Genomic DNA, 25,685 nt, shown 5'->3' with positions numbered 1-25,685 from the left:
TAATTTTACTTTCAATACTTGGTAGCTGCTTTGAAACTTGATAAAAAAAGGGGGTAAAATATCAATCAATCAATCAAGTTAATATTTCATTAAAAGTAAATTGAAAGGCTTTATTTATATTTTATTGTAATCTTGTATATGGATATTGTATTCAAGTGAGTTGATAAGAGTACAGCTTTGTGTGTCACTAGATCAATCGTTTGTGAGCATAGTATTGGGTTCTTAGGTTGTATTTCTATTCTGTGGCATGTTTGATAGACTCAGATTAACCAGTGATGGGAGATGCTTCTAATGAGTGGGAGCCATGGGAGAAAGGACAGGAAGCTCTGAGGTGGTCCCTGCTGTTTCTCTCTCCATGTATTTAAACATCCTGTAATTACAGCACCATCGACAGAAACCATTTCTCCCCTTTTGAAACATCTTCTCTGCAAACTTCAAGGTTAGCAACTTGCTTTAAAAAAATGAAATTGGAGTTCTCAGGAATTTAATAGCTGGATTTGACTTTGCAATGACAGCTACAATGAGTGGCATATTTGCAGCTATGCAGTGTAAACATGTACCTTAGCAAAAGCCTGTGTGCTGAAACCCAATGGCTCATCAAGCTTTATTCTTGATAAAGCTTGATCCCAGGACATAGTCTGAAGGCACAGGAGGCAGCCACCTTGCTGAAGCTAAACAGTTTTGGGTCTGGTCAGTACTTGGCGGGGAACCACATGTAGGAACCACCTGGGAACCACATGTAGCCACCTTGAGTTCCATGATGGAAGAAAGGTGGGATATGAATTTAATAAATAAATAAATAAATCCTCCCACAGCCTGGGGCTATCATGGGCTAAGATGGGTGTGGAACCTCAGGCCAAATCCGTCCCTCCTGCGGGCCAAATCCCTCAGAATTCCCCAGATGGCCACACCCCTTTTTCTGGCCCCACTCCTTTTCACCTGACTGCTAATTGTTTGGTGGTTTCCTGGCTTTTGTGCAGTTTTCTCCCTATTCTCAATGGTTGAAATCTCTCTCTTGAGGCTCAGTTACTGCCAGTAAGAGCTTTAAGCTCAACTATGCTGGTATTTTGGGTGGTTCTGGCCCCACCCCTTTTGCCTTTGGCCCCACCCACTGCTGGAATGTGGCCGCTGAGAGCTTATTCAAAATTGAATTCAGCCATCGGGATGAAAGAGGTTCACAACCTTTGGGCTAAGAGATGTTTACGGGAAGGCTGGGGTGGGGAAAGAGGCTATTTTGGCTGGTTATCATTAAATGTGTTTTCCTTCTAGGTTTTAGATTTTTATTTTGTTGCCTGATTTTAAATTGACGTCTATCTGAAAAAAAATAAAGAGAGTGTTTGTGCATGTTTAATTAAAAAAACAGTTGTAATCCTTAAGTTCATAAGGAACTTTTGCTAAATTAAAGCACATAATGTTGCCTGGATGTTAATTTAACAGGTTTTTAATAACATCATGTTGGTACAGATCAATAGGAACATTTTGCAGAAAATTTCACATGAAGTTTGACATGATGCTTATTTGTTTCATATGGAGTGCAGAACAAGGTGGCTTTAAAAGAAGTAAACACATAATCTGTAAGAAAAGTGCTGATTACCAGTAGTAACAAAAGAATATCCTCTCTCTGTAAGAATTTTCATGAGATAGTCAGTGAGATCTCTGCCAGCCAGATCCAGTCTCATGATAGCATGTGGCAAAGCGTAACCTTCATAGATAGGTACATTATGCGTGACACCATCCCCAGAGTCCAGAACTATTCCTATGTCAGAGGAAGAAAATGAAAAAGTGTCAGCGTTCTTCTCAGTAGACCTCACCCTGCCCCAGTCTTCCAATCTACCCATCTGCTAAATTAAACTCTTTGACAACAACAGGACTTGAGAGACTGCAAATGACAATCCCTATTGTCTCCATACTAAGTGGAACTCTCCTCCTGCAAGAGGGAAATCGCTAGCCTATACAAAGAAGCAACTGCCTTCTGCAGAAACATGAAAGAGTCCGAAATTGCACAGTATTGTATGCTGTGAACAGATGATAATGATCCTACATTTCTATAGCTTTGCATAAAAAAAGGATCCCAATTTGCAAAGAATCCCAAATGCTGATGTGTAAACATATAGATTTGCCACGAAATGCAGATTTTTTTTTAATGGAACAAAACACAGCATCTATTCACAAGGCAGCATGTACCGCTGTAAAAGGCCCCACATGTGAACACCTCCTGCAAGGACATGGGACAGCAACAGGGGCAGTGGGATGACAAGCAAAGACTGTAGCTGTAGTTACAGAGGACAGCATGTAATGTGTGCTCTGGAATAAACTCTCACTAACCACAGCCACTTAAAAAAACCTGGACTTGGGGCCCTTGGTTGTTTTTTTTTCCCATGCAGTCGGCAACTCTGGGTCTGTTGCTGCTGCTGACACACTCCTTCACTCTGGACTGGTGAGATTTGCCAACAGCAGCCACAGACCCAGCTGGTAGGCCTGCCAACCAGCCAGAAAAGAAAAATGTCATAGACAGGGTTGATGTAGTTGTTGTTTTCCCCATTTCTGGTCCAGTTACCAGGGGTTTATGGTAAATCTGGAATCCTTTGAGTCAAAGCCAAGGAACATCATTTCACTTAGTGTACATGTCTGAACCACGTAACCCCCACATGTGCATTATGGAGCCCCAGCTCGCCATTTTATGCACTGCTGCAACAAAAACTGTGGTACATGTGTGTGCTTCTTCCATAGGCCCTGCCAGCCTCCACAGGCTCTGTTGAGCAGAGAGGTGATGGAGAAAAATGTAGCGGCAGCAGCTGTAAGCATTGCTCTCACACTGACTTCCCTGCACAGATCCTTCAATCTGCACGGCAGTGCAAGCACAGGATTATCCCACTGTGTCCTGTTTCTGTCAGCACTAGCCACAGCACAGAGAGAAAGCGTTTGCCATTAATTCTGTTCTTGTTGGAATGTGACAGGCTCTGCCCCCTTGACCTGCTTCTGGCTCCACCCCCTGGCTCTACCCATGTGCCACCTGTGTTTGAAGTAAAAACACTGCCAGCAGCCTTACAGCCTGGGCTTGCCATCATCAGACATGGCCTGCTAGTAGGTTTAGCAAATGTATCTGCCACCGTTCTGTAGTCTAGATCGATGCAGGAAGCACCAGATGCCTGAGACAATGTCAGGACCAGTGCCAGGAGGTTTAGAGCTTCCATTCTCCAGATTCTACTTTTATCTGCCTTCCTATGTTTCCTGTTTTCCCTCTAAACTTGTCTCACCTCCTCCTTTCCTTAAGTCTCTTCCTTTCTTTGACAGTTCTGTTTCTCTCATTCTTCTATCCCCTTCTTTTTTCCCTCAGTTCCTTGTGTGCACTAGGGGTACATAATCAACAAAATAACTTAATGTGGATTTGTAACCCTTTGCACATTAACTAATCTGCCATATATAGCAGGATGGGTTAAGCAGTTAAAAAAAAAAAAAAGATAGGGTTTTGTTCTTTCTTCATCCCTTTCATGTATATATAAGCAAATTTCCATCTGGCATTTGAGAATATTTTCTAAAGCTAAGCCTTGGTGCTAAACAGCAGGTAGTTTTAAATACCATTTTAAAAACTGAATGCATTTACTTATGCAAGTGAAGTAATTCCCTTCCTTAGAGAGCTAACAACTACTTGAGGAACATTCCCTGGTACGCGAGGGTTTTCCTCTTGTGTATGCATCCCACTCAAAAAGGGATTGGCTTCCTCTCAGTCATTGGGTTCCTCTCATTTGATTGGTTGCTGTAACTGTGGCAGGGAAGAGTCTAACTCTATAGAACAGAAGAACAGTTATTTGCTGGAGATGAATTGCTCCCAAATTTCTCTCTCTTATCTGATGTGGTAACCTTTGAAAGATTTGGAGGTGGGAGATATTTAATGAAAAAGCCTCCCAACATGAAATTGACACAGAGTTTTTCTAGACAAGGCTTTTTAACCTGCTACTACTGCTTCTAGATTCTTTGCGGGATTAAGCTTGGACCTTTACACACCTGTGTTTTCCTTTCCTGTATTTTGGTACATTTCACTACATAAACTTTTACATTGGATGCATCGGATATCAACATTATTCTCCCCGCTGGTGCAGCTCCTCCCCCACTTTCATGCCCTCATTTCTCACCATGAACTTCCTCAGTGAGCATTGCCCGGGTGTGGCAGGCCGCTACCTGGATGGACTTTATCAGTGCCTCTTCTGAATAACATGCTCAAGAACAGCAAAAAAATCCCCAAAGTTTTATCGGCTTTTATGTATTACCCCACTCTTTTTTTTCTGCTCTTGTGCAAGTTCAAAAGTTCATACTTCCTCAGTGAGAAAGTTCCTCCACATGTAGCAGTACCTGCCCTAACCATCTAAATGCCCCCCTATAATATCTAGTATTATATAGTATAATATCTAGTATTATATATTATAATATCTAGTTACCTATAAAAAGGGGCAGCTGAGTGTGTGCAAACGTATTCCTTACAAATATCAAATTGCATTGCTTTTTGGTTTACTGCACTTTTACTTGGAGGCCTCTCTAGGTGGCGCTACTGCATAGTGGAACAAAGTGGAATGATGTAGGGATGGGGGAGAATTTCTCCCCAAAACTTCGGGGGGGTGAGTGCCAACGTATTCGGCCCCCCGAAGTAGTTTTGGGGAGAAATTCTCCGCCCCCCGCCCCCCCCGGGATGGGACTTACCTTTCCCGAATGTCCCTCCTGGCGGCGGGTCCCAGCGGCAGTTCGGCAGGTCTTCGTCAGGGGCGGGGGCGGTAGCCGGTCTTTCGACCGGCTGCCGCCGCCGCCATTACAAGCAAAGTAAAAAAAAAAAAACGCCCCCGTGATAGGCTACGTGACGATTAACGTAGCCTATCACGGCTAGATTTGCAAAGTCAGCCGTGATAGGCTACATAAATCGTCACGTAGCCTATCACGGGTGACTTAAAAAAAAAAAAGCGCGTACGGCTAATGGCGGCCCCCATAGGGAGCCGCCATTCGCGTTCCTTATTTGGTCGCTGTAGTATATGTAAAGATTTACGTAGACTACAGCGACCAAATAAGGAACGCAAATGGCGGCTCCCTATGGGGGCCGCCATTTGCGTATGCGCTTTTTTTTTTTTTTAAGTCACCCGTGATAGGCTACGTGACGATTAACGTAGCCTATCACGGCTGACTTTGCAGATCTAGCTGTGATAGGCTACGTAAATCGTCACGTAGCCTATCACGGGGGCGTTTTTTTTTTTTAACTTTTTATTTCGCGGCCAGGCGAGGCACCTCCTCCCCGGCCTGAATTTCGGCCGGGCGAGGCGGGAAGCCTCCCCCCCAGCCTGAATTTCGGCCAGGTGAGGAGGGAAGCCTCCCCCCCCCCGGCCTGAACTTCGGGGGGAGCAGCGAAGCGCCTCCCCCCCACCGCGAAGCAAGCTGCGAGACCAGGTAAGTGGCTTTCGTGCACCCCTAGAATGATGCAGCTACATTGGTGGATGGTGGCTGTTTTGTTTTGTGATTACAAAAAAATCCACATTTTCCCTGCTACATTTTTTTTTTTAAACCCAAAGCCAAAAAAGTGGTTGGAAAGCGTGGGAGACACACTGGAGGATGACGACATCATCTAAAGCACCGGTAAACTGCTGTGGGCGAGGGATGGTAAGTGCACAGTAAAAGCCTCATCTTGAAGAGCTCATGGTAGGAGCTTATCAAAAGACCCTGAGTTGTTTTCTCATAAAACCTATGTGAGGGGAAACAGTGCTCATGATATTAGATATCAATGTATATATGTGGGAGGAGGTGGAGGGCGTGAGTGGTTCATTAAAAAGCAAACTAATCAACACAAAAATGATAAAGTCACCAATCCAAACTCACCAGTAGTTCGGCCAGATGCATACAGAGAGAGGACTGCCTGAATGGCCACATACATTGCTGGTACATTGAATGTTTCAAACATGATCTGTAAGTAGGAATGTCAGGATCTTAGGATCTCCATGACAAGAGAATGCTGCAGTGCTATTGTTCCCTGATCTTCAGATAATCTACTTTCCCAAGCAGCACAATATGATTAGTTCTAATTGTGCACAGTACCTATCATTTCCAAAAGAAACAACCCTTAATCTTTGCTGTGGTAGACATGTGATAGTTAAGGACAACCTAACTCATTCTTCATGCAAGTAAACTAAGAAGATGGCTGCTCAGAAGCCCCAAACCCAATTGCCTGATTCTGCAAACTGTGTTTTTATATTACTAATTAAACTAACATTTAATTACATTTTACACTTTTAATCTCTGAGCTAAAGGTTCACATGCCAAAATGCTGTCTCAACTATTAAGGCAGCAGAAAAAAGGCCTTAGCTTTTATGGCATCCTTTGTAGGATTCGATAGTTCTAGAGATCTTTTCTGTATCAGGATTTTCTCCGTGACACTAGAAGGCCCTATTGCATTGCCAAAACCCATATCTCTATAAGAGGCCAACTGCCAGTCTCCAGAGTCCACTGACCCTGTACGCTTCCTTCTAGCTGTCTGTTGACCTGCTTTCACCAACTGAGTGAGCAGTGCCAGAACCAAGGGGAAGGACCAGCAGCACCTGTTCGGCTTGCCCTTTGCCTTTGGGTAATGGTGTGGATTAGGCCTAGAGCAGCCTTCCCTGACATGCTGCCCACCAGGTGTGTTGGACTACAAGTCCCCTCAGCTCCAGCCAGCATGGCCCATGGCCATGGAACTGTAGTCCAACACACCCGGAAGCCACCAGGTTGGGGAAGTGTGGCCTGGAGGGATGGGAGAACCGAATGGGCAATAGCAATGTGGGATAGGTATAGGTGGCCCACTAATGAAATCTTGCCAAGCCCCCCGCCCGCCAAACCTGGAGCTGAGATAATGTGTTCCCATCAAGTCACAGATGTGAATAATTCCTGTCAGAGAACCTGACTCCATACTACATTAAATGTGTTGCTTGCAGCAGCATCAGAACTTAAAAAAATTAATACTAAGCACAGCTCTCCCCCCCCCCCGCCATGCCCCCAGTTTTTTTCAGGAGTGCAGTGCATGCAGAGATGTTTAAGCCTTCCCCACTGCGATCTTGACAAAAAACATCCCCCACTACGAATAATAATATTTTTTGTTGTTGTTGTCAAGATCATGGTGGGAAAGGAAGGCTTATACTCCCTCTTTTTGCATGCTGGAGTCCTGATTAAAACAACACTCTTACACACTATTTTTTTTAACACCCTGACATCTCTGCAAGTGATGTGATGTGGAGTTAGGCTCTCAGACTAATCTTTGTCTTAAGGGGATGGATGCAGGAGTGTTTATGAACTAAAAGCAATATGAGAGGGACCACAGTGGAGAGTAAAGGTGTTGGAAGGGCTATGGAAAAGGGCTAAAATGTTTGGGGCTTTTTAGTTTAGAAAAACGATGACAGTTGGGAATGACAACACAAGGCATTGGATAGAGTGGACTGAGATAAATTTTTAACCCTCATGTATTGGTTAAAGACAGACAAAAGAAAGTTCACCTAACAGATAATTAACTTATAGAATTTGCTGACAGAAGATGTGGTAACAGAAACAGTTTGGATGGCTTCGAAAGGGAAAACTTGTTTGATTGATTTGATCTGAACCCTGCCTTACCACCAAGAAAATGGCACTCAAGGCAGCTAAGACAAATTAGAGAAATGAATGTAGGCTAGGTATATCAATGGCTGTTAGGCACAATAACTAAATTGTTCAGAGGTTATATACATCTGAGTACCAGATGTTGAGGACAAACAACATGAAAGGCTAGGTAGTATGCAATGTTAGTCCTATGTAGAGTAGACCTATTGAAATTAATGGGACCTAAGTTAGTCATGGCTAACTTAAATCCCATTAATTTCAATGGGTCTACTCTGTGTAAGACAAACATTGGATACTACTTGCTGTTCCCGTCATGCCCTGGTTGTGTGTATTCCTGAAAGCATATCTGGCTGGTCACAGTTGGTAACAAGTTGAGGGGCCAGATCAGACTTATCCAACCCAAATCCTTTCAGATGTTTTCATCTATACTCTCATCAGCCTCAGCCATCATAGCCAGTGGTCAGGAATTATGGTTATTGTAGGCCAAAACATCTGGAGGGACCCAGGTTAAGAAAGGCTGGGCTACATAGATATCTACTTATTCAGATCCAGGAGGGACCTTCTAGTGCTCTCACCGAATTTAGATCCTTTCTTTTGTAATTCAGAGCCAGAGCTGCAAAAGTAAGTGATAGAAAATAAATTCTTCCTTATAGTGAAAACACACAGCCTTTTTGTGTAAATGCCTGACTATTGGCCATGCTGGCTGGGACAATGAGAGTTGTCATCCAACAATATCTGGGGAACCAAAACATATAATCATATCTATGTTTCATGGGTGTGAAATCTCCAGTATCTGAATCAAAGTCCCTGATTAACTACAAATGTTCCCAAGCCCTTCACCCCAAAATCTGTAAACCATGCAACCCAAGCAAGACATGCATGTTAGTTAATATTTGCAGAATGTATTTAAATATTGGATTTTGGTTCTTTTTTGTTTGTTTTCTTGGTAACAACATTTCAGATTTTTTTAAAATAAAAAATTCTGGACTTGCTACCTAATGGCAGTCTAATAGTTATGAAACTCCTTTTATTCGAGCTTTAATACTAGTTTTAATACTAGTTTCTTTGGCTATTTCCTGACTCAGCTCAACATTTTCTTTTCAGATATGTCCTCTAAATTTGTTATTTCACAGCCTCTCAGAAATGAGCAGCTCAGCAGTATATTCTTCCCTGAGCAAATATGGATTTTTCATTCTCTCTCCGCTTCTGAAGAGCAATAGGCCTTACATACCTACCAGGAATCATTTGTGCTGCAAAACTGTGAAATTGCCCTTTGGCAGAATTCACAAAGCCATTTCCTCAGCACTAGAGCGGGAAAGTTCTACTTCTGAACAATAATGAAATACTTGGGCAAGAGAAAGGTAAACAATAACATTGTTTTCAGGAGGACATTGACACTGAGATACCCAGAATCCATCAGCATAGAACAATATGCTATACAACAGATACAATGCTACAGTGTCCTATGAAGCATACAGCACTTTAGCCCTGACAAAGGACACATGATGAACCATGTCCAGGTTGGGATTTAAGGAGATTATAATAGAGACATTTCAAAATAAGGAGTCAGAGAAAACTGGGAAAATATAAAGCATTGCTATGCCACTTGCTTCTACAAAACACAGCATAGCACCCCCACATAGCTCAGCCATTATCTGTAAATGCTCTGTGATGATATCACACTTCTGTCACTGCTGACATGATTGTTTTCTTCCTCAGAAGGAAAGCAGCACAATCTTGAAAGAAACAACTGCCAAATAATTACCTGAGTCATTTTTTCTCGGTTAGCCTTGGGGTTCAAAGGTGCTTCTGTCAGCAGCACGGGATGTTCTTCGGGAGCAACACGAAGCTCATTGTAGAAGGAATGATGCCAAATCTAAGGGGGACGGAAGGCAAATAGTCAGGCAATATCTGGAAGCATGAATGGTGTGCTGAAATGTCATTTTTGAATTTCAGGTAAAAGAATACCTGTAACGTAATGAATACGTATTTATTTATTTATTTATTCGTACATGGAATTTATCTATTATGGATGAGATGCATAACACGATTCCAGTTTGGGGCTTTTTAAATCTGTAATATTAGTTTTCTATCTATTGTGGAAGTATCTTAACAGTGTTCATACTCCCCGTGAACAAGTCAGTCAGTGAGTCTCAAGTGTCTTTTAATATAAGCTAAAGTGAGGTATGAAAACTATATATAGGGTTTGATTTCAGGACCCAGTACTACAAATGACGCTAGGGATCCAGCAGATATCCACAAGCTGTCCAGTAGTGGCTTTCCTGTAAAAGCGTTTATCTGGATCCAACTGAGCAGCTCAGAATTGAGTAGGGATATAAAAGCAGACGTTCTTTACTGTGAGAGGTGAATTCAAATGTACAAGAAATGTACACAGTACAGTCATCACATAATTGTACAGTACCATGGGGAAAGTGCATGCTTGAAAGCCAACCACCCTGGGCACTGTGCAAGGAAGGGGGGCATATCAGTTAAATAAATAATGACTGATGATGATGATAATCCTGCATGTGGAATGTTAGCATAGCACAGAAGCTAGGTTAGAAACTTCTCCCTAATGTGTCCGTTTTTCACTTGCTGGGAATTTTGATGTGGGGGTTGCTCTCAAGTAGACAATCCTCTGCTTGTATTCTGAAGTGGTACAGGCCCTTGAGACCCTGCAGGGCCAGCCCTACGATTAGGTAGAATGAAGCAGCCACCTCGGACAGCTGATTTGGGGTGGCAGGAAAGGACAGCAAATTTGATTTCATGTATTATCTACCTCAGGTGCCAAAATAACTTAACTGGGCTGGAGTACTATGCACCTTGACCTGGGGAAAGGGGCACCATTTGCTGCTCCACCTCAGGCTGTCTTGGGCTGGCCCAGTTTGAAAGGACTGTATCACATATTTGAATCAGCTGTTTATTACTTCACTCCTGCCATTTTTGTGATTTCATTCCAGAGTTTTCATTTCACAGCCTTCGAGATTTTATAAGAGTGAGAAATCTGGCATGAGTCAAGTAAGATGTGTTACATACCAAATCAAGAAGTTTCCATTCCCATTATATAAAGCCTTTAATAACTGATCTCAATTTCAGTTCTAATTTGTTTGATTTTATGAATACCAAAGAAAGATAATTTCTGTTTTCCACAGGCCATGGCATTCTCAAATGCTTAAAATTAAAACATAAGAAGGAGCTGTGAGAGATTTCCCTTCCATATGCCATTAAAGAAAAATGAACAACCCCATTAGACATTTTTGAAGCCATCAGAAGATAATGCCTTGTTTTTGTGCTTTCCCCCTCCTTACATTAAATGTGCAATAGCTGTGAATGCATTAACACGTACATGCTGGATGTTCACTGGAAAATGGAGCAGCTCTGATTTGAATATTGTGAGCTGAAGCATATGAAATGGGAAATGCTTTGTTTCATTGTCCATGCATTCCATTTCTCACAGCTCACTGAGAATGGCCATACGCCATATGGCAATAAAGAAATATGCATACATACAGGAACATAAACTTTGCAACAAATGTGGTCACAACATAGTTGTGGGGAGTATGACCCCTGGCAACATTTCAAAGTGTACACTCTATCCCCTAAACGTTGTTACATCCCCACTGTTTCTTCCCATTCTTCTGGGGCTTTCTATTTGCCTTCTCCTTGGTATGTTCTGTATGTTTTGTGGTACCTGATAATGCTGAGCTTTGTGAGATGGAAACGTTCTGTTAAGTGGAGAACAGAATGGCAGCAGAGAAGCAGGATGGCTTTGGGGCTGGGGGAGGAGGTGAGAATTGCCTACAAATAGGACATGCAACAAAAAATTGCAAAGTAGAGTGCTTCTGTTCAGGATTCCGACCACTCCATTTCATTCCCCCCCTCCTCTATGATTTTCCTTTCTTTCTTTTTTTAACTCTCAACAGTCAGCATTCCATGTCTAGTGGTCATGCTCAGCCCTAAGTGGACTGTTTTGGGGTTCTCCAATTTAACCTAATTTCCAAAAGATTTTGGGTACATCTGCAAACCCCAGGGTTCCCCTAGGTCTGCTGATGTCTCCCACCAAAATGGTGGTGCTATTTTGTCTACATAATCTTTGGCACTCTTGGCACTGAGGGACACTTTGCAGAGAAATGAAAGTAAAATTATGGGTTTAAAATCTAAATTTTGACAGAGGGAGAGACAACAAGGGAAGGGAGATAGACGCAAGGGTAACAAAGGAAGAATATGTGTAAATGCAGTTACGCTCAGACTTAATTTCTGTGGGGAGTGAGAACTAATTAAAGTTTCAGTGGGGAATGAAGACTAATAGCGCAACCCTAACTTAGAAGTAAATTGCACTGAGTTCAGTGGAACTTATTCCCAGGTGAATTGGCATGGGATTACAGCCTAGAGTGTTAAGCGAAAGGTGTTACATAAAAGCTTGGTTTTAAGGAGGCCTGGAAAGAAAGAAAGTCTGTGCTTTTGTAATTCAGCCGAGGGAAATTAGAAAACTCTCTCCTTATAAAATCTTTGAAGTACAGTCACTGGCAAATGTATCCACCCGGACCCATACTAAGGATGACGCATGTGAGAGAGGCCATGGATGACCAGAGCGAGAGACTATGACCCATGCGAGAGAGGCAATGGATTGCACATCCATCCACCACCCACTGCTGCCAGTGAATCTGCACCCTCCCCCCAGCTGCTGCCACTGCTCTCAGATTTTGTGGAATGCCTCCACCACATTCGGTGCTGCAGCAGAAAATACTGTTTGATAGTAACAGAAGGAGAAGGCAGGGCTGCGTTGCCTCAGGTGGTGCAATGTCTTGTGCCAGACCTGAGGATGAGGGAAATTAATTGAATCCCCTCCTCCTTTTCCTCACAAAATTGTAATGATATTTGGGGTTAGTCTGGACCTCTCCTGGAGATCCCTCCCAACCCTGTAATTCTGTAATTGTAACAAAGGAAGGATTAAGTGCTTAAATGGTCAAACTTGCCAAACAGGTCTTGCTTTGTCAGGTAAAATAGTGGCCAAGTATCTTTTCTTTTCCTGAGAAGATTTCAACATATAACTGGAATCTTCTGGAAGCAGAGGGCCCTTTGAGAATCAGGGCTTAGTCTCCCCGCACCCTGCAGGATATAATGTCATCTAGTCTTTTGTGAAGAAGCTGCAAGTTTTGTTTTTTTGAGGGAGACAGAATTGCAACTGGGACAGAGGCTGGGTTCACACAATCATTGCAGCCCACGGTGGCATATTTCAGGCTTATTTAAGCCACAGTGTGCTGCAGTGCATGCCGGGCAACTTTTGAATATTCAAGCTGCATGTATGGCTTGTCATGTTGTCTGAACCTGGCAAGTGTAGGTTGTTGGTGCAGCTAACAAACCACCCAGAACCCATGGACTATTTTAGTGTTGTGAGTGGTTTGTTAACCATGCCGACAACCCACCCTTGCTGAGTTCGGATGACACAACATGCCATGGTCATAGCTTGAATATTCAAAATGGCCACCCACACCCAGCAGCCCACCATGACTTAAATAAGCCATAATGGGCTGCTTGACCATGCGAATGGGCCCTGTGTGAGAAAAGGTCAGAGCTGGTTGATTTCTTTGGTGCTCTGAAGGAGCTGGGCAGACCAGCTAAAAATCTGATGGGGGAGAAATATCTACTGGGCTGTTCATGCTGTGAGCCTCTACTTTATGTTTAAGCTGTATATATGTGTAAATACAGCATATAACACATTCATGCTCTCCCCAACTCTCCAGTTACCTCATTCCAAGGAAACCAGAATCCTAGCTAAAACACTTTCACCCCTGGAGTTATCACTACTTGGACAATCAATGATGCAGCTAGGGTTGGACCTTGGAACCAAAGTCCAGGGCCCACAGCTGCTCAGGGGGCAACAGGTGATGGGGGCATCAGCACCTGAGCCACCATGAGCATGCTGGGGCCACCGCTGGTCACCATAGCACCCGTTCTTCCTACACTTAAAAACATTTTATAGTCAGGGGTCAGCTGCGAATGAGCATGGTTCTTGATGTACTTTTCATTAATTATAAAAATTATTATGTAATTATAAATATATTATATAATTATAAAAGAATAAAATATATTACCCTCCCCAAGTAGATGTGTTTAACATCAGGGAAGCAGGTTCAAACTCAATTTTATTCCTGTAGTCCTGATGGTGCCATGATTTAAGTGAATTTAAAGTGCAAAACTGCACATGTTCCGAAGTTTACTTAAAAAAAAATCGGCTCACACAAACAATTTTTTTTAAAAAAATGTCTGTTTGATTGCTCTAACATATGAGGAATGTAGAAGCAGTATTAAAGCATGGAATTGGGGCTGCAAGGAGAAGAGGAATATTACTTGTGATGGCCACCAATTTGGATGGCTTTAAAAGGGGATTGGACAAATTCATGGAGGATATGGCTATCAATGGCTACTAGTCCTGATGGCTATATGTTGCCTCCAGGATCAGAGGCAGTATGCCTATGTACACCACTTGCTGGGGAGCATGGGTGGGAGGGTGCTGTTGCACTCATGTCCTGCTGGTGGGTATCCTGTGGGCAGCTGATGTTTGGCCACTGTGTGAACAGAATGCTGGACTAGATGGAACCTTGGTCTGATCAAGCATGGCTCTTCTTACATTCTTATGTATTTGTGTGCTTTACAACTGGAGTAATACACACAGATATCTAAAGCCCTCGCTCTCCCCACCACCATAAGACCATTAGGTCCAGGGTCCTAAATTACCTAGTGGCACCACTGCAGAGAACTGGAGTGCAGAGAGACACAACACAACTCAAGTCTTGCGTGTACACCAGATGAGGGAGGAGGCTGGGCAAAGGGACCGACAGAGGAGCAGCAGGGCAAAAGATGCTGTGGCTGCAACTGCTCTCATAGCATGCTATCTGGTTTGGCATGATCCTCTGGACCGACACAGCTGGCAACCCGAGGGACAAGGCATCAAGAGAGCACAATGAAGAACATATCACAGATGCTGCCTTTTAACTGCAGGGCTACTTAACAACCCCAGAAGCAGAAATGTAAGGAATAATCAGGGTGAATTATTGAGATTCATTGGGGAAAACTAGGCCTGTGTTTGATAAGGCAGTAAAATGAAGCACAGCACAGCATAGCATGTAGTATATGGAAAAGCTCTGCTTCCATCTAGAGGATGAAGTCTGTAGGTTCCTCCATGACAGACCATTTAAGCATGGGAAATCTCAGAATCTTTTCTCAGAAGAAAAGCTAGGCATGCTCTAAGGACAGGTGGACAGGGGCGAGGGAAGTGCCATTGTTTGCCACCAGTGTCATGAAGCTGTCAGGACTGGAACCTGGAGGTGGGAATTCAGCCTTTGAGCCACTACCAAACTTCGGCCAAAGCAATGAACTACAAGGTAATAAACGGGGCCAGCAAATATCTTTGATAGCAGGAGACCAGAGCAGATCATGTAGTAAGTTTGGCCTTCTCTAAAAGCTTCTGGTCTAAGCAGTAAGAGGCCTCCACTTGTGGCTATTGTCACAGACCTGCTCCACCTGTGCCTTGCCTTCTTCTTCCCAGGACCTGGCTTCCTGACATGGCAGAAACAGAGACGTATGAGTGAAGCCATTTCAGTTTGCTTTCCTGGACAGACAGCGTCTCTGACCTCTTCACATGCACAAGCAGCAGCATGGGAGCCATTTCTGTGAGGCATGAGATTCCACACTGCAGGGGAGTATGTGTAAATAATGCAACCCACTGGCGGGTTAATAGTGTGGCTTTTCCACACACAAACAGCACCTTGCCACAAAAGGAAGGTGCTAGCTAGGTAGGAAGGGACCATGCAATCAGCCCCACCCATGTGGTTGCATTGTTTGCGGATGCTTCCATGCAGAGTGGGGTCACGCATTGTGGAAGTGGCCCTATGCAGGTGACTATGCATGGGGCAACTCTGATCTGCCCCTAGTGGTGAGGAATCAGTACCTCTCTGTCACAGATACTCATTGCTTCTAAAGCAGCAAATTATCACTAATCATGAAAACATGAAGAGATAAAATCCACTCACCTTTTCCATGTCATCCCAGTTAGTGATAATCCCATGCTCAATGGGATATTTCAGGGTCAGAATTCCTCTTTTACTCTGCGCTTCATCCCCAACGTAGCTATCTTTCTGGCCCATCCCTACCATAACACCCTGGAAAATTAAGCAATCAAAAGAAAAGAAAAACATCAACTCTGCAAATGTTTACAAGGAATACCCCCTATTGTCATTTCATCTTCATCATTATTGTCATTATCATACTGATGCAATGAAATGCAGTTTTATACGCTGTTCCAATCTGTGCCTTCCCCCCCACACACAGTTTCATGCAATCATTTTCATTGTTTTACTTTGCAGAGATATAAGTGACCACAAACCAAAAGAGCAGGAAAATACTTATTCAACTGTATTAAAAAGGAATTTATAACCATATATTTCAGTGTATATTAGGAGGTAAATTTATGAAGTTTGGCATCATCTTGACTCTTCTAATTACTGGGCTTTGCTTGGCACCAGAAATATAAATTCTGTATGAATTATATCATAAAACTGATAACTTAAATTAGGTTTACTTCAGTGGGAGATAATTAAAGGCTAACAGCACAATCCTATATGCATGTTTCCTTGAAGTACTTCGACCTATGTTCAATAGCACTTACTCCCAGGCAAGTGTGTATTGGATTGTAACTGCTGCAATCCCTGGAAGAAGCCCCACTGAACATAGTGGGATGTACTTCCAAATAAATATGTGTAGGACTGCTGTGTAAATCTTCCATTAACATCAACAGCATCTAAAATGACTAATTTTGGCTGACTTCTGCTCTGTACTTGAAATACTTCTCTACAATTCTCATCAAAACCATCTAGGGTTCTGGGAGGGTTGAACAACAAACCGAGGATTTGGATGACATGGCAACTCCCCAACTGAGGACCGCATACTCAAAATGGTGGCTGGCATGCACCATGGCTCATTGGAGGTTAAATAACCCATGATTGGCTATCATGTCATGTGAACTGGTCCAATGTCTAGTATGTAGAAATGCTGAGACTGTTTCACCTCATTAGCTTCTATTTAAAAAATACTGATTTACATGATTTGATGTTGTCATATACTTTGGATAGCTGGATTGTTCACATGGGAAATGATTAAACTGTAAGATGGAAAGCAATTCAATTACTGCATGGTATCTGTAGAGCTATTTATATAGTGTTACACAATTAGCAATTTTTCTTTTAAACATAAAAGTTCTAAGGCACAACAAACTTTGCAGTCACTGCATAGAGTTAAACTGACAATTTGAAGACAGATTTAATAGGCAATGTTTATTCTTGTTCCTTAAGATCTCACTAATTAGACTGTTAAAAGTGACCTACATTGTATGCATTTTTACTAGGCCCTCATTAATTTCTTGATGAGCTATATCTTTACTATGTTCACAAATTCTAGCCATTAAAAGTGTCACTGCAAATATCAAAGAACTAAATAAGATCAATCATATTGCTCATGGCTAACAGTAATATTGCTCATGGCTGACAATAATAAATTACAGATAAATACAAACATAACTAAAATAAAAAAAACAAAGTAAAACCCATCAATTAAAAACATAACACATCAATAAAAAAAGAAATAAACACTACCTTCCAGATAAAACTACTTCAGCAAACAAATCAGTTTAAAAGCCAAAACTTTTGTCTGCTGGTAGAAGGACAAGAAAGATGGAGCTAGCGTGATCTCCCTTGCCTGAGTGTTCCAAAGCCTGGAAATAGTCACTGTGAAGGCCCTTAGTTTGAAGTTGGTTGTTTCAACAAACCACAGTTAAGATTAACTACAGTTTGCCCAGCTTTGGACAATATGACAAGCTGTATTTATCCTAAAATGTTTGTGAAAAGTTCTGAATTCTTTCTTTTGGTCTGCTTTGAACATCAGACAGCCCTTTTCCCCCACACACTAATTTTGAAACTCTAATGTCTCTCAAAAGTGCATATGTAGAATTAGTGGAGTTTTCTGGATTGTGGCTATAGGATGCTTTATAAAACTGACCTGGTGCCGAGGTCGTCCAACAATGGATGGAAAAACAGCCCGTGGAGCATCATCTCCTGCAAATCCAGCTTTACAAAGCCCAGAGCCATTATCACAAACAAGAGCTGTGGTTTCATCATCATCACACATGGTTCCTCACAGTCCTAGGCTATAGAAAAAACAATTCAGGAAAAACTGGATTTGGATTATTTGGGATTAATTTTAACTATAAAATAAAATTTTGAAAAACCAACAATGAAACATGGAGTAAGGTCTCTGTTTGGTAAATTCAGCAAATATATGAATAGATCCATTGATATTAAAACAATACTCTTGTAATTCAAGTTAACGTACCCTAAAGCAATGGTTTCTAACATGGTAGGTCTCAAAACCCACTGATATGCCTCTCAAATACACCTGTTTCTGTGAGATATTTTGAGTTTGGCCTTTTCCACCCTTACCTAACATGGAAAGATCCAGAGATCTCATGAACACTCACAGGGTGCTCCTGCAGGTGACGGAAGGCGGGAGGTAATTTTTGCTGATTCTCCCTTCTCCCTGCAGCCCACTTGCCCCCTGAAAATCTGCTCCCAAAAGTTGGGAGACCTTTCAGAACAGTGTGAAGGATAGCTTACCATGGTGTGAAGGTAAGCACTTCCACATTTGAAGAAAATATAATGCTGCTTATTCTGAGGGCAAAACTAGACATGATACACAGCAACTCCACGTAACAGTCTCTTGATCTTTTTGTAACTGAAAAGAAGCTGTAGGATACTACAGATTTGATCAGAGGAATGGTCCAGGAATTTAACCCTTTTCCGCACACAAAATTCCTCCCCACTTCTTTTTCTCCACACAGTGTGTATGTTTGGTTTTTTGTTTTACTCTGACTGGAAATGAACAGTGTATTACCACTGAGGTAGAAACCTGGGGAAGCAAAGCAATAGTAAAATTGTCCTCACCGCTTAGTGAGATGATTACCTGCATACTGTGGTAAATTATAGTCTTTAATTACCAAATTTCAATTATATTACTGAAATAATAATAGGAATACTATGTATATTGCTATTGCAAACACAATACATTCTTTTTTGATTTGAAAACTTTTTCTATATGCTAGGTACAGGTTTCTGCTTTTCCAAACAGGCAATACAGAGGTGGCACTTTGGAACATTTTGAAGTTTTACATTGAGACTATAAAGTACATACATATTGTTCCAAACTATCATTTAAAGAAACTTGCATCTACCCTCTCCCCGCCCCACCCGCCCAATCTCCATTATCCCCCATGATATAAACAGTCTTAGCAGGAAAGGTCTAAAAATAGACCCTTTCTGGAAAGCTTCAAAAAGTGTTGGTTAATGTTTTGAAATGGCAGCTGCTCCAGTTAAGTGCTCACTTACAAGAACTATTCTGTATTTGTGAACTGTGAATTTCTTATCAAAAGGACTGTTCTAGGAAGTACAGTGAGATATGTCTGGCTCTACAGGGCAAAAACAACTTGTACATGTGACGTCTGTTTGGGATTCTTTTAAGTTCAATATGTAAGGCAGGGGAGAGTGGTGGCTCCAATTTCGGTGGGGCTGTGAATCCATTCTGGGTTTCAGTTAGAACCAGACAGAACTCTCAAGGAGCTATCTAAGGTGCTCATCCTTAGCCCCCAAATAGGTTCATCTCCTTGGATAGCTGGTTCTGACTGAAACCCAGAATGGATTCACAGCCCCACCGAAATTGGAGCACCTGCCTCCACTGGTGTAAGGGCTAAGTGCTTCCCTCCACTTATGCAGGTACCAATGAGTCAGAGAGTTTAGGAAATATAGAAGTGCTTTGTGACAAGCTTTCCGCCCTGGGAACATGTCAGCAGGTGCTTTTAATTCCCACAAAAACCTAAACCTACTCATCGTTCTTGCACAGAACAGGGTTGAAAAGTAATTGATAAATATCATGTGGATAGAAAGAACTCCAGCACAGAATGAATGTGCACATGCTACTCTAAAAGAAGACACATCATCTTTAATCACTTCAGACACAGTATTTTCAATGGAATCTGTACAATTCAGCTATGATCTTTGGGGAGAATTTGGCACTTTCTGAGGAGCAAAGGTGGCCTATTTGGCTTTTCAACCTCTACAATGAATTTCAATGACACTCTGAAAACGTGCCTGAAAACTATTAATGTTGGTATGCTTAATTATGGGAAAGACCCTTGCCACAAGGCTTTCTGTACAAACTGGGAAACATTCATAATGACCCTTGATATTTCTCACAACTAGACAAAATTTCACAAAATTACCCTAAATGAAAAGAACTGGAGAACTGACCAACTGGATTAGATAAGAGGTTCATCTAGTGCAATAGTCTGTTTCCAGTGAAATGGAAAGCATACATATCCTCAAGACATTCTTTGGTTCTTACAGCAGCTCCCAGGTATTGAAGTTTATGACTGTGGAGAAACTGATTTACCTGAGGTAAAAGTTTAATATATTTTTTTAAAAAAGAATGGCTGGCTGGGGCATGCTAAGAATTGTAAGACTTTTTCTGTCTAAACATACATAGGATTGTGTCCCAAGTGTATTATTTTGAAAGTAGGACTGAAGTATGAAGGGGTTGACTTTGTCATGGTCAGATCACTTCCTGCTGAGGTTTAGACCCTTGGCAGCCTTCCCCCTCTGCAAGGGTGGGGGACCTATTAAAATGGTCTGCCCCCGGAGGCTAATGGATTCTGATGGATTCCAGAGGGCTCCGGGGGATTTTCCTGCTGGTATGGCTGGTGCTCCTGTTGAAGCCCAAGTCACTCTGTGGAATGCAGAGATAACTCGGCTGTTTGACACGATTGTGCCCAAGCACCCTCGCTCTCTGAGCAGAGCCCAGCCAGCTCCTTGGTATACACCTGAGTTGAGGGCAATGAAGCAAGAGGGGAGATGGCTAGAACGTAGGTGGAGGAAAACTTGTGCTGAGTCTGACTGAACACAGGTAATTAATTAATTAATTAAAATATTTCTTGGCCGCCTTTCAGAGCAGAAGCCCTCCCAAGGTGGCTTACAACAATAAAATACATTGAGGTTAGAGCTCATTGTGGAGCCTACTCTGTGGCAGTGAGGGTGGCAAAGAGACAGTTCTTTTCCACCAACATTGCATCTTCTCAGTGTCGTCCAGTGGAACTTTTCTGAGTAGTTCATGGCCTGTTACATTCTGGGCCAGGGAGAGAGCCTTGGGTTGCACGCTGTGACAAGTTTGCATGGCACTTTGAAGATAAAGTCGCTCAGATTCATCATGAATTGGACAGCACGATTAACGCAGTTCCATTGGTAGAGGCGTTCAAAGCACCATCTGGTCCAGTTTTATTGGATGACTTTCAGTTACTGAGGCCTGAGGATGCGGACAAGGTGCTTGGCCAAGTCTAATCGACCACTTGTATGCTTGACCCTTGCCCTTCATGGCTTATTACATCAAACAAGGAAGGGATGTCAGGCTGGGTCCAGGAGGTTGTAAATTCCTCCTTGAGAGGGGGAGTGGTGCCGGCTTCTTTAAAAGAGATGGTAATCAGACCACTCCTGAAAAAGCCTAACCTGGACCTGGAGGACGGTTAATTAACAATTATAGGCCAGTGGCCAACATCCCTTTCCTGGGCAAGGTGCTTGAGTGGGTGGTTGTAGGACAGCTCCAGGCACTGTTGAATGAAACGGATTATCTAGATCCATTTCAATTGGGCTTCAGGCCTGGTTTTGGAACGGAAACTGCTTTAGTCACCTTGTGGGATGACCTCTGCCAGGAGAGGGACAAGGGGAGTGCGACCCTGTTAATTCTCCTGGACCCCTCAGTGGCTTTTGATACCAACGACCATGGTATCCTTCTGATAGGTTGTCTGGGTTGGGAGTTGGAGGCACTGCCCTACAGTGGTTCTGCTCCTACTTGGGCCCCATCTACACTGGGCTTTTACTCTGGGGCGCATGCGAGTCAAGGTCCCTCATGATAGGTGACACAGTCGTGACTTCACAGCCATCCGTGGTTTTTGCCTGGAAAATGTGGAGTTCCAAGGAGTCGTTTTAGTGCGATTTTTTGGATTGCCTGCAGGTTTCCCTGCAGTTGCGGGCTGCCTGTTCTTTCCCTGAACCGACTTCGCATTTTGCAGTGGGCATGTTGTAGGCATGCGTAGTGCCTGCGTCACTCTGTGATGCCCCTTTACTCCCCCATCCCTTCGCAGCTGCGCAGTTACAGAGGCACAGAGGGGCGTTTTTATCTATGAAATCATACTTTCGCACAGTTTTGCAGTTTTTTATGTTCGCAACGGTTGTATACTCAGTACTCAAGGGCCAGGAGTGGGGGTCTTGGGGGAGGACCAACATCGCTCCAGCCACCATTTAGGAGTGATGGCTAGGAATGTAGCGCTCACACTTGTGAGTGTGAACCATCATGAGAGTCTCAGGCTGGGGAACTGACAAACTGATGGTGTGGAAATGAAGGAGCACAAAACACCCACCTTTTACCTAAAAAGGGACAGAAAGACACAGCAGAGCCCCTCAAATACAAAACAGCCACTGAAGTGTCACACGCCCACACTCATGGGACTGCACAGCTACACATTTCAGTAAAATGGCCCCCCAAAAGGGCACAGCGAGTCTGTAAGGGAAGCGTGCAGTACATTGCGAATGTATCACAGGGCATCCTGACTTGAAGCCGCATTATGGCACAGTTGCAACGGGGGGGGGGGGGGTCAAAGCGGTGCCATATAGATGGGGCCTTGGATGGCCGATTCCAGAAGGTGAGGCTGGGGAATTACTGCTCTGTGCCACGGCAACTGTGCCATGGAGTTCAACAGGGCTCTATTTTATCCCCCATGCTGTTTAACATCTACATGAAACCACTGGGGGAGGTTATCCGGAGGTGTGGGCTGAGGTGCCATCAATATGTGGATGACACACAGCTCTACCTCTCTTTCTCATCAAACCCAGGTGAGGCAGTGGCTGTTCTTCCGTTTATTGGCCCTCATCCAGTCCATTGCCTGGGCACGGTAATGGACTGGATGAGGGCCAATAAACTGAGACTCAATCCAGACAAGACAGAGATACTATTAGTGGGTGGTTCGTCTGCCCGGCTAGGTGATATTCAACCTGTTCTGGAGGGGGTTGCGCTCCCCCTAAAGGATCACGTTCATCTTGGATCCAGAACTGTCACTTGAGGCACTGGTGGCACGGAGCACTTTTTATCAGTTTAGGCTGGTATACCAACTACACCCTTATCTGGACAGAGATAGCCTCGCTACAGTTATTCATGCTTTGATAACTTCTCGTCCAGATTACTGCAATGCGTTATACATGGGGCTGCCTTTGAAAACAGTCCGGAAACTTCAGCTAGTCCAAAATAGGGCAGCAAGATTGTTAACAGGGACTGGCCAATGAGCGCATATTACGCCAGTACTTTTCTAGTTGCACTGGTTGCCGGTCTATTTCTGGGCTGGATTAAAAGTGCTGGTATTAACATTCAAAGCCCTTAATAACGGCTTGGGGCCAGGTTATCTAAGGATCACTTCCTCCCATATGTGCCTGCCTGGACCTTAAGATCATCCTCAGCGGTCCTTCTCCATGAGCCCAGGCATTTTAGCTTTTCAGTCTTTTAGCTTTGCTGTTTTAAATCTGTATTTTAAATCTATGCATTGCTGCTAGGTTTTCTTCTGATTTTCTTCTGGTTTATTGCTATATTGTGGTTTTAATGCTTTTATATTTTATATTGTTTTACAGTGTGCTTTTTGTTTTTAATTTTTGTGAACCGCCCAGAGAGCTTTGGCTATTGGGTGATATAGAAATGAAAATTATGATGATGATGATAATAATAATAATAGGATTGTGTCCTAAGTGTATTATTTTGAAAGTAGGACTGAAGTATGAAGGGGTTGACTGTGAAAGGAAAATATGTATCTCCCCTCGGGCTCGACCCAAAAGTAAATTCCTTCATACTTCTGTCCTTGTTTCAAAGCAATACATTTGAATATATTAAATGTTTGCCTCAAGTAAATACATTTTTTTCCACAATGACACAACTGTAGCTAGGCCATATTGCACCATGTACTAGCCTTGTTGAAAATTCAGGAAAATTCTTTTATCATCAGCTTGTTCTCAATAATTCAAATAGTCTTAAAAAGAAGAACAGGCTTTGAATAGTGCTGAGGAACTCAAATGAAACGTTTAGATCAAAATCAAAATGCAGAATTGGGGCTAGGTTTGAAACAGGGAAGTGGGTATGCAGAAAGGCCTGCTATGCACTTGAAAATTATAGACACTCTATCAAGACATGTTTAACCATGAGGGGAACACACGATGTATGCATATAGGCTGAGCTCCCCACAGCAGCTCTCAGACTGAAGCCAACTCTTATAACTCCCTCATGTAACAGTTCCACCAAATTTCTCCTAAAGCAGATTTTGAGACCAAACTGGAGGTTCCAGCTCAGGTGAAACATCCAAGATGTTTGTAGGAAAGCAAGAAGCACTTCAGTAAAACTAGCAAGGGGCAGAGGCAGGTCAGCAGGGATATGACAATGGTGCATATAGTCTTTCGCCTCTATGTAAAGACATAGTTTGGTGCTAGTAGCAGCTGTAGCAAGATAAAAAACAAAAACCTGGTGCATGTATGGTTCAGGTTGATAACCAGATGGAAGTTTCACTAAATTAAGATTAGACGAATCTAGGCAAGCAGATACAACGGGATTTTTACTATGCTCACTCCTGCATTTCTGAGTCCTCCCAAAGGCTGCAACTCTAAACACATTTACATGGAACAAATTCCGCAGAAATCAAGCATTGTTATTCATACTAATGCATATGGTCACAACCTTACACCTTGAACAATGGGACTTCTTTGCAAGTAAATGCATATTGTAAGCCTAGTTTCTTAAGGTGCTAGCAATTCCAAATTTCAAACAATATTTCCACACCTTTTAGTAGATGATAAAATTAGATTTAATGCATGAAAATGTAAATATTAAAAAAATGACAATGAATCCTTGCCTTAATAACACAACTTTCTAAGCCTGTAGAAAAAGGTTGCATTTCAGTGAATTCTAGAAAGGATATGACTTAGGGAGGTGCTTAGGGTGATATTATAATGCAGAGGAAAACTATGTGATTCAGCATTTTGCTGATATGCTGTATCTGTTCTCTCTCTTATTCTTTGGCCATATACTCCCCCCGCCCTGCCCCGCAAGCCACCTTTGGCCATATACTCCCCCCACCCTGCTCCACCTCTCTCTCTCTCTAGCGATGAACAGGTTTCTTTTTGGATGCAACAATATTTGGTGGAAAGTGCAAGGATGGACATAATTGTGCAAGTGATTTTTGTGGTGCATTATTTTTCATGTGTAAAAGCACCCTCAAGTTAGTTTTGCACTCAGGGAGATTTTTATATGCACAGTACTCCCAACCAAATGAAGGTATGAAGCATTTATTCTAGCAGCAATCTAGAAGTAACACACTATCAAGTTGCCCTTACCTAACTAACACTTCTAGTCAAACTGGTAACTGCAATGCAGTGTTCAAATGAAATAATAGCATTTAGCATGGTCCTGTGGCATACCCTAAGTGGTTCTGACAATCACCAAATGTCATCCAAGACCATTTAATATGCTGCCTTCCATTGCCAGGGAAAGCAATCATCTATATCCTCAGAAGGAATAAGATCTTTAAGCATGTTTAGAAAGCCCAGATACTTTCCCCCCACCTCTCATGAAATCAAGCATTGTTTCATCAAATACAAAAGGTTGAAAGATATATGGGTAATACTTACCCAAAACTCCAGGAAATGGCAAAAATTTGCTATAGCTCCCTTAGAACAAATGAAATAATCTCACCTTCTATTATATTTATATCATCTTGTGGAATGGCGCTCATAGGATACCTAGGCCTGCCATGCCATTTTTGGAAACATTTTTTTCAGCTTGTGCTTATCAAACCAACAGCTTAAAGGGCTGGATAAATTAGGGCAGAATTTCTGACACCCTTGGATGCTTTCCCACTCTAAGTTGTTCAGACAGCTTCCTCTCAGCTTCCCCCATCCACCAATCTC

At 42.7% G+C, this 25,685-nt stretch overlaps 1 protein-coding gene across 2 annotated transcripts in view; it reads right to left on the bottom strand.

Moving 5' to 3' along the window:
• LOC146357598 (actin, alpha skeletal muscle B-like) overlaps positions 1 to 25,685 on the bottom strand; it is a 33,594-nt gene extending 7,909 nt beyond the window's left edge. Inside the window, exons 1-6 of one of the 2 annotated variants that reach the window (XM_084851648.1) lie at positions 25,471 to 25,685; positions 17,650 to 17,797; positions 15,630 to 15,758; positions 9,362 to 9,472; positions 5,854 to 5,938; positions 1,595 to 1,756 (exon numbers count right to left, since the gene is read on the bottom strand). In XM_084851648.1, the coding sequence (XP_084707774.1) occupies positions 1,595 to 1,756; positions 5,854 to 5,938; positions 9,362 to 9,472; positions 15,630 to 15,758; positions 17,650 to 17,778 (616 nt within the window). In that variant the 5' untranslated portion in view covers positions 17,779 to 17,797; positions 25,471 to 25,685. The other variant, XM_084851655.1, reaches the window with a different exon arrangement.

The sequence above is a fragment of the Heloderma suspectum genome, chromosome 1, assembly GCF_057233095.1.
Source record: "Heloderma suspectum isolate Gila_16-S chromosome 1, 16-S_ref, whole genome shotgun sequence".
Lineage (NCBI taxonomy): Eukaryota > Metazoa > Chordata > Lepidosauria > Squamata > Helodermatidae > Heloderma > Heloderma suspectum.
Note: the sequence above shows the minus strand (reverse complement) of the source record. Positions and strands in the feature narration are given on the sequence as shown.